The sequence below is a fragment of the Egretta garzetta genome, unplaced genomic scaffold, assembly GCF_000687185.1.
Source record: "Egretta garzetta isolate BGI_Z169 unplaced genomic scaffold, ASM68718v1 scaffold14, whole genome shotgun sequence".
NCBI lineage: Eukaryota > Metazoa > Chordata > Aves > Pelecaniformes > Ardeidae > Egretta > Egretta garzetta.
Genome location: NW_009259588.1, coordinates 824,850 through 834,874, shown reverse-complemented (window position 1 = coordinate 834,874; position 10,025 = coordinate 824,850). Strand labels below are relative to the sequence as shown.

The following is a 10,025-nucleotide window of genomic DNA, read 5'->3' as shown; positions in this document are numbered from 1 at the left end:
GTACCTGCGGACCCTTCCCTTCCGCCCGCTGCTGTGAGGCGCCGTCCCACAGCTCCCTGCCCTGCCGCTGACTTCCTCCTTTTCGCGAAGAGTTCCGAGAAACTCCGTCACATTTCAGTGGCTCTCAAAATTGCGGTCGCTCCTTGACTGCATACGACACATCTTCCTTAGGAGAGAGAGCGGGGTTTCCCCCGGTGGTACCGATAGAAGGCGGCGGGGGGTATGGGGGGACAACACAGACACGTGCATCTTCTGCCCAAAGCCATCGGGAAGCCTTCGCCACTGCTTGCACCGGGCCTGCTGAGAAGCGCAAGTGCTGGGTGCTATGAGGAGATCGACGGCATGGACACCGCATCCTCAAACGGTGGTGTGAGGCGGTGGCGGCAATCTTTAGCAATGCAAAAACTCATGGTTCATCCATTTAACCTGACAAGTGGCCCCACAGCCATCTTCGAAGCTTGTTCCTGGGGCTCCCCACGAAATGTGCATAGGTGCGTTGCCTCCTTCCTTGTACACACTCCTGCTGCTCATCCAACAGGTGAGAAATGGGATGGGTTTTCCTGCAATGGAATGATGTATTCTTTTGTGTCGTGCATCAGCAACTGCAAATGTTTGTTGTGAGTCTTGAACAGAATGGAGCTGAATTAAAAATAGAAAGAAATGTTTCAGGCCTTTTCTTTACTTCCTGCATAGCAGCACCTTACTCAGCTGGAACCATTTCTGCCACCCAGCAAGTTTTTGCAGTGCACATGCAGCACGTGAACCTGCGGGTTACTGCAGAGTGTATTTTTCAAAGACCACTTTGGGGTACTGTCACACCAACATCCAAAACACTCCTACGTAGATGAGATGACCAGTGACAACGTTAGGACTTACCTTTCCTACAGGGAAGTGGTAGCTCTGCTACTTGAACAAAGTTCTACTTCATTCCACAGACCTGAAAGTTTGACTGTCAAAGTTAAAAATGCACAGTGGATGACTTTAATTCTGATTCTTGGACAAGGAGCCTGAAGTCCTTGATTTCAAAGCATCTGGCTCATCCAGAGCCAGTGTAACAATCAAATTATGCATAAACTGCAGAATTTAAAACATACTTTATTACTTAATGGCTTGTAGTTCATATATTACTTGTGTGTTGTTATAATTGTGCAGTTATGCCAACTTCTTTCCAAACCTTTATTGGAAGCCATTGCCATGTTATTCTTCCTGAAGCATGAAGGTCTAAACAAGCCTCAGGCTAAAAAGAAGAGTAGTCCGGATTAGGAAGCCAACTTTTGTTCATGTATATACAAGCGTTTTGCAAAAACATTGAGAAATTATCTTGAGAAAATAGGTATTTTGAAGTAATGGTCATCTACGTAGAAGAAACTGCCCAGGCTGACACCAGTTCTCCAGGTTAGCTTCCAGAATAATTCCAGGACACTTTTAAGTCTATGCGATAATAAATTCCATACAATTTTAGGGTTCTGAAGTACTCAACTGGAAATAGGCAACTGCCTTACCTTAGGCTGTTTACCATACTTGACATTGGAAGGGTAAAACCGCCAAGTTACAGCATGTTGTCATGTGAATATAGTTGAGTTTTGGTCACTGAAAAATGTCCTAGTTGTTTAGGAATTAATCCATTGCTGCAAGCCAAACTGACTAGAGATGCAAGGCACTGGCTGGGGGGAGGAAGGACAGGGTGGCTCCAACTCCTCAGGCTGAGGAGCTGCACAAAAGCTTGTACCAGCACCCAGGAGGGACCCGTCAGGTCTCAGATTATTCTAAGCAGCCAGGGGCAACTTTCTTTGGCAGTGGTGCCGTCTTGAGGTGCTCGCTGACCTCCAGCGTAACATACAGCCCAGCACGCAGAATATCCAGCCACAATAAACCCAGCGAGACTCCAGCAGGAGGGTCCCCAGCAGAAAATTTATCTCAAACTTGGGAGATAACAGGTGATTGAAGGGAGTCTTGCCTCATCAAGGAAAAGTTCCACAACCTGCAGGTCTGAGTGCGGCCCGATGAGAATGCTCAGCCCTACGAGGCTTCATATCAAACTAGTTTTTAATTTGTCTGGTACCTAGTAACCAAGAGGGAGCTCAAAGGACCACTTCCGTGGTATAAAAGCAGAGCCTACCATCGAAACAGTACTGCTTCACTGCCAGACAGCAATCCTCTGGGTTTGAGCGACAAGAAAAAGAACAGGTGCATTTGTTTCTCTGCACAGACTGGCAAAATGCCCTCTTTAAAAAAAAAAAAACACCTCCATTTGCTAGAATTGCATTACCCATTCAGAAAACAGCAGCTGGCAGTACATTTCACACCAGGTCTTCGAAGACTAGTATTACTCTTTTTATGACAACTGCTGTAAGAGAATTTAAATTGAGTACGTGAGCAGTTCTGGCCACCTAGTTACGAACTAGCTCCTAGCAGTTAATGTTTCGGTGACAGCGTAGTCTCCAAACCTCCAATCATAACAAGAACTTTGATTTACTCTATCAGATTAAGAAATCTGATAGAGATTATACCTATTAAGAAATGTTCCTATAGTATTTTTGGACACAGTTTAAGCAAGCCAGGAGTAGTGAACAGACATGGGATGTTTTGAAAGGGAACATTGGTAGAGGTGGGAAAAATTATTATGTTAAGATTTTGTTTTGCAAATAGGTCCACTGAATCACAAGAGTAAGCAGAGGCTTGTTTCTACAATTGGCTCCATGTAGACATATTCCTAGCAGAAGGACACTAGTGCCAACAGGACACAGGAATCAACCACCCAAGTTGGACCAGTTTCAAGACTGAAGCCTTAGCTACTTCTCTGCAGCTTTCCACAGGACAAAGGGGCTGTTGGTGTTTCACTTGTAGTTACTGCAGTAGCAAAAATAGAAGATTGCTGCAAGTCTTCCAATCAGTCTGTTGTTCTGTCAATTGATTTTGAAAGATGAGTATTATTTTGTATTCTACCTTAGAGATGCTGTTGCACTGAAGCAGGCATAGGAAGTCCCTGCAAGACGTAGGCTAAAGACATGGTGCAGATAAGCTCTAAGTCACTCCTTGAACACGTTGCACAATAAAAGTTGTCATAAGGATTATGTGAATTCTTGCGGTAGCCAAATTCCCTCCAATTATCACATTATATCTCATTCTGCATCTACAGTCATGGTGAGATTAAAAAGAAATCTTCACTCTACTGTTCATAAAACAAGTAAATGCGTCTTAAGTACCTTGAAATTGGCCATTCCTACCAAGATGTATTACCACTAAAGCAGCTGTCCTCTCCACTTTTGATTTTGTAAGGCAGCCCCACTGCAACTGGTGGCAGAAGGTACCTCCTGGCCCCTTCAAATGCTGATGAGCCCCTGTTTCTGCAACGGATGGACAGAATCAAGCTAGAGTTAACAGGAGACACTGTTCTATTGCACATCACCACTTTTTCTTTCTCCTTTTGTACTGGTCTTTGTAAACATAGAGCAGTGAGTATAAGCATGGGTGGAGCACCCACCGGCACGCAAAGGAACTCCCTCCCCACTTCCAAGGAAGACCTCTGACAAAAGTGCCCAGCCTACAAGCCCATCCCTGGGCAGTAGTGGCATGCTCTCCACCAGGGAGTGGGAACAAGGACCACACAGGCTGAGCTGATTAGACTCTTCTCTGTACTTGGGCTCCTCCGTCTCCACAGACAAATGAAGAAAAAGCCCCAAATCAAACATGCCAGAGAAGCAGGAATCAACCTGACAGCTGGCAGAGGCACATGAACCCTTCTTTAAACCATTATGGCTTTGAAACAATGGGCAAAGTTCATGTGAGTGGAGAAATAAACAAACAACAACATATTACACAGGCAAGAAGTTGAACCGGGACTGCTTAACCCACAGCCTGTTCTTCAGTCAAACAGGTCCAGCTGACTGCAACCCTTTCTTCCCCACGTGCTCTTCACATGCCCTTGCAAGTGTCCTGTGGCTGCAGGGCCACCTCAGCCAGCAGGTTGCAGCAGAGGAGCCTGCAGGTATCACCCACTGCGCCACCTGCGCATCCTTGCCCCTGTCTGACAGCACAGCCAGAAGTTCGTGCTGCATGTCCAGCGTGGCCTTCAGGCTGTGTTGTGCACATCCTGTGGCCGCGGGCCAACTCAGCCAGCGGGTTGCAGCAGAGGAGCCTGCAGGCATCACCCACTGCGCCACCTGCTCATCCTTGCCCCTGTTTGACAGTGCAGCCAGAAGTTCTCATGTCAACAACCTTTAGGAGTAGAGTTGTTTTCTCGTAAGAAAAAATATAATAGCTCAAAGGACCAGAGATGAGGGACATCTCCACAGAAGGGACCTGCACAGCATACTGTGGGAAAATCCATGCAGGCTCTGTCCAGCTCTGTCCCCTGTCAGAAGGGACAGAAGGTTTACTCACTAGCTATATTCCTCTTTTTAGGCTGTCTTATTAAAATGGCTGTTTTATTGAGCCATTTTCTGTTGGACCTTTCTTGATGAGATGCAGAAAGAGCCCTGCACCATCTCCCTCTCCTGCATTTCACCCCTTCCCAGGGCAGAATACTTAATAATTACAGGATCATTGCATTCAGCAAGAAGCTGCTGATACTGGGGAGTGAGATGGAAAGAGGGAGTGTGGTGGGTTGACCCCAGTCAGCAGCCCACCCAAAAGTGGGAGCAGCTTTGCTGCCCCTCCTCCCTGTTCCTCCCCCCGCAGTGTGGCTTGAACGCACAATCTTCTGGAGGTTCTGAAATGCCGCTGTTGCACCATGAAGCCATGCCACTGCACCCCTTCCCGTGGCTAGGAAGGGCCAAGTATCCAGCACTCTTCTGCCCAGGTGAGACTTGTGCCAGTCTATGCTGGCAGCATCCCTTGGCACCCTCCGGTCCCTCTACGTTATTGTCATTTCAGAAGCCTTTTGCCAGGCACGCTTGGAATACTCACCCACAAGACTCCTGCTGGCAAATGCCTTGTGAAGCACTAAACAGAGTAGGGGTGGGAGGGCCTCCTACAGCAGCTAAGCTGCATAAAATACCTGTCATACTCTTAGTACCTCCCTCTCTGCCGCAAACGTCTCACGGAACAAAGCAAGCAGGCCACTGGCAGGAAAGGTTCCAGTCTTAAAAGCACATTTGCAAAGGATCTTTGCTTCAGATAAGGAAGCGCAAGCTTTTTCTCCCAAAAAAAACAAGCCAAAGAATCAGATTTCCACACTCTTGGGTTTTTATATTATTGTCCTTGCTCACCGATTCAAACCTTGCTAGAGCACATATCATTTATCCTACACCTAATGTTCCCCAGTGTTATTCTGCCTATTTGCCCAAATCCACACATTTTCTGCAACTGTACTGCTCTCCACTAATTCAAGGTGGATTTAAACTGCCTGTAGCAGGAAAGCACTCCAGTTGTCTTCTCTGGGACAAATTATCTCTGAAGCTGCAAGGAAGCACGTTCATAGCTGCAGTTTGTTCATACGAAACTTTAGCCACGGCTCTTTACAGTTTCTGGAAAAGCAAAATGTGTCTTCAAATGAACCGTTGCCTCCTTCACCCAGCTTCCAGCCTCTTCAGCACAGGCTCTTTTATCAAATTTTGTATAAAGATACTCTTTCCGTCACACACACCCCCCACACATGCCACATTTACTCTCTGTGTACAAAACACACATTCTGCTCTGGACCATGAGGTACCTGGAAGAGAGCCACAGGAGGCTGTGGGATCTGAGTGCGTAGGGCCAGATCACTCTCCTTGTGCTGCAGAAGCTGCCTTGTCTCAACCTCGCGGCAGAGGCTGCAGAGCCTTGCCTGTTACACACTGCGTTTTCTTCAAGAAAGCTCCACCATGCACATGTGACACCCACTGTAAGGAGCAAGACTGCAGCATGATTTGAACACAGCCTCCAGATCCGGTGTCAGGAGGGCCACGAGGCCAGAGAAACAGGGCCCGCTCCCTTTTGCACTTGGGACCAACTCCCCCCCGCCCCTGGCTCCCTCCTGCAGCCTTTCAGGAGGCAAACTGCTCGATGAACGCTCCTCCACCTCCTCATTGCCCAAAGACAGTAGGAACAAGGCTGGAGCAGGAAGCAGCATGGGAAGTAGCATCTCTTACCAGCCGTGCCTGGGAAAGAAAGATGATAGAGATTTCTGCATCACCACGTAGTAATTCAGTCAATAGCAGCTAGACAGGTGATCTTACACAGCCATGAATTACGCACAACTCTTCACAGAGTCAAGGGATGTCACCACGCCAGCCTCTGTAGTCCAAGCATCTGCAGCAAGCTTTCTGCTGCTCCTACATTTATCCTCAGTACAGAACACTTACAGGGAAAACTATATCCTGTTTTCTGTTACAGCTATGCAGTGATACATGACACCCACAGTACGCACAAGGAACTTCTGATAAAGAATACCCTTAATCCTGTCAGTCTTCTTTCTGGAGAAACTTGTAGAAAAGGGCTGGCGGGACAAGTTTCACAATAAGGGGATTTGTGAGTAACAGTCCCAAAAAGCAACCCTGTCACTGAAGGCACCTCCATCAGGGATCAGGTTTCCCCAACCTCTGGAACTACACTTTCCTCTTCAAAGATACGGAGCCTGAAATTTGAACCATGTACAAACACCCAAGCTTTTCATATTCACCTCAAATGACTTGTCTCTCAAAGAAGCACTACAGTTGTCAGACACCACTGACCTGAATGCCTTTTCCCCATGCCTGAAGCATTTGCATTTCACTCACCACATCTTTCCATGCTTTTAAATAAGTCACTTGTTACTTCTACTGATGTTACCAGATGAAAGAAAAGTGATGTCTTCACCAGTAGATGTCTTCCCATAGAACAAGCTTTCAGTGAACTACACTACGCCAAGTGAAGAGAAACAGGTAAATGTTAACAGTTTGCTTGCAAGAAACTTCAACACCATTTAGGATTTCATCATATAAAAACTGATGACCTAGCAAAGCCAGACGCTTTTTCTGCACATTGTGTCCCTCTGAACAACAATTGCAAAGTGACACAAGAGAAGCTTCCTAAGAGAGAGGGAAAAACCAAGCACAACATGACTCAAAGACCCAACCCTACAATTTGGTGGCAGAAATACCACGACTGTGGTGCAAGACGTAGCTTGTAGAACTAGCCCTTTTCTCTTCAGAGAAAACTTTTACAACTGGCCATGCCTCTACCAGGAAGAAAAACAAAGCAAAATCCCAAAATTCACAGTGTGATTTGCATCCTGCCTTCTGATCTACAGCCAGACAAGCTGCCATGGTGGCCCAGGAATACTTGCCTTCTCATCTCCTTCCCAGACTAAATTTCCAGGACTGAATTTCCTGTTTTCTTTCTTAGCACACACGTAATACTAGGCTTTTTTTCGAGACGCCCTCTCTCTGTCCTCACCTCCATTCCAAAGTGGCCCTGAGCCAGACATGCTTAGAGTACGTGACCAGAGGATTCCTGACCCCTGGTATATAAAACCTAACTTGTCAGCAAAGAGGAGAGGGAAGGGACTTTATGTAATATCCCAACAACAAGAGCAATGCATTTCTACAAAACAATTCCTTTACTGCATCACACTGAAGGCTTTTACAGCATAGCATCATATAATAGTGGCATGAAACTTGGAGCTTGGGACTATAAATGTTTAAACATACATTTATTTCTTACCCTGCTACCCTGACTTCTCCTTCCAGCATTGGAGGGACTGGAATTTCCCTAGAAAGAGCAAGAGAAACACGCTTCAGATACCATTTCAGCATACAAGCATGATGTGAAGAGTTCACAGCACAGGCCTGCAATTCTGAAGTAGGATGGAAGCAGATGGCTCCCCAGCCTCTAGGTCACCCTATTTTTTATTTTTACTTCATGTGCTTCATACCAGGAGGACATATTTTAATTTAAAGTTACTAAAGTCTAAGCTTTTTACTGAAAGAAAGTAGCATAGAGCACATTTTGGCTTGGAAAATGAATTTATATTGTCAAATCTTCTCTTTTGTTCCTCTCTCTAACCCCCTCAAGACCTGTTTTTGTATTCATTGACAACATGAACTTCTTGGTACCCTTTTAGTAAACGAAGCATTCTTTACTTATTGCAGTAAATGCTTTTATGAGTACCAGTAGCACTGGTTATTTACTGGTTCTCAGCTAAACCTCTGCTTTTGAAACCAACAAAAAAAATAAAGATTTTTGCTCAGGTTCCCTTAGCCCATAGATGCACGCCTAACATGGATTACTGCTTTTAAAATATGGCTCATCTTACATTCCCAGATTTCAGGCCCTGGAAATGTATGTAACAGCTCAACTCTGAAAAACGGAGCACCCTGAGGAGGGAGAGACTAGAGGACAGCAGGGCAAAGCTGGGAGTGCCAGTTCTATTTTAAATAAATTAATTGTTAAGCAAAGTCTTTCTGGTCTTCCTCTTTGTCTCTTCTATTCTTAGGTTTTCTGAACTTTGAAACTTTTCCACCACCACTTTTGGCTTTACAGACTCTTCCATTTTTATTTCATAAACCCAGATGTGGACTGCTGCCCTAATTCAGCTCCAGATTTGAACTAGGAGGGCCACTGAAATTACCTGTGGAGGCCACGAAGTAAAAGAACCAGGCCTTATGAGGGGAAAATGCATGGTGAAATATTTCCTTCTGTCTCCTTCACACTTTAATTGCCCTTACTCCATTGCTGTGCTGGCTGGATACCATGTTTTTTTGTTCTGACCCCACTGACCTGCCTTGCAAACAAGAGGGGTTATTTGCAAAAAGCCTTTACCGAGTTATGCTTGTTTTCAGTTGAACTCTAACCTAGCCATTGCTAAAATGCGGTGCTACAAAGGTTTAGCGCAATTCTTGCAAATTTATTGGCTGTACAATGCTTGCTCCTACACATTTGCAGCTGTTTCTTTACCCCTAGAAGCTCTTCACTGCAAATAGGACTCTATGATATCTGGACACAAGCAGACAGAGCCACTTCAACAGCCTCCAGGGGAAAATACTGCTGCCTAAGAGGAAAGCTGATGTAGCCGTTCTGGCAGAAGGGAAAACCAGGACAACTACAGCTGTTATCAGGAGTAAAAATGCAAAACCAGTACAGCTCTACTATCTAGCCCTAAGGAAAAGGAGATTCATTAGCAATGAATAAACAGCTAAGAAGCAACAATCCTTTCTTATTATTTACGCAACAGAAAAAAAACCTGTGTGGCTATGTACAAATGCAAAGCATATCTGTGCATATTATTGTTCAAATTGTTTTATCTAGAAGCTTTCTAGAGCAGTAACACTGCTAGAGCACTCCAGCTCTGCAAAACTTGCTTGATTTTTCTTCCTACAATGAGAAAGGCAAAGAGGAGAATCTGCAAGAGTGGGAAGATAAGGATATACAGAGGAGAAGCCACGGTTACGGGAAGCTTGCAGCAATGTGGAGTTTTGCTTCGATGCCAGAATCTCACCACAGACATTAATGCATGTCCCTAAGCGAGGTGGGGAAGGTCAAGAAGGAAAACAATTAAGTTTATTAAGAAAGATTGTAAGCAGTAGGCTTACAAGATATAATCTTTCCAGCATTTCAAGTCACTACCTCAAATTCAGGAGAGAAACTTGTTATGGATGAAGGCACTGTCCGTGTTTGGCATATCTATAGAGTACGGAAAGCTATTGCCCAACAGTGATGCCTAATCATATAGGCACAGTAAACTGAAAAACCTCTTAATTTACATGAGGCAACATTTACAACGCCCAGGACATCTGCGTACAGAACAAGGCACCTCTGTGATGGATGCACCAGGAGCTATTTATGCTACAAATCTGAAAACCACAGGCATGACCTACATGCTGGCATGGCTGCGAGAGGCACCACCCAATTCTCACTGATGCCTTGGGTTGCTTTAGACATTCTGGTGCAAGGAACTTGGAGAAGTGCGGTATTTTTACCACTCTGTATTACAGAACTAATTGCATGGGGGAAAGGAAACAGCTTTAAGAAAAGGACAAACCCAAAGCTCGTTGGCAGACACGCACGTTTCGTCATTGCACTTGTCGCTTCTGCCCTGAGTTAAGGCCCCGGAGGTGCTCTCTCCC

At 45.4% G+C, this 10,025-nt stretch overlaps 1 protein-coding gene across 1 annotated transcript in view; it reads left to right on the top strand.

Annotated features, from left to right (window-relative positions):
* The first annotated feature begins 342 nt into the window (after window positions 1-342).
* Window positions 343-10,025, top strand: part of HSBP1L1 (heat shock factor binding protein 1 like 1) — a 12,843-nt gene continuing 3,160 nt past the window's right edge. Inside the window, exon 1 of the mRNA XM_035893436.1 lies at window positions 343-538. Within this exon, the coding sequence (XP_035749329.1) occupies window positions 343-538 (196 nt within the window). The remainder of the gene's footprint in view (window positions 539-10,025) is intronic.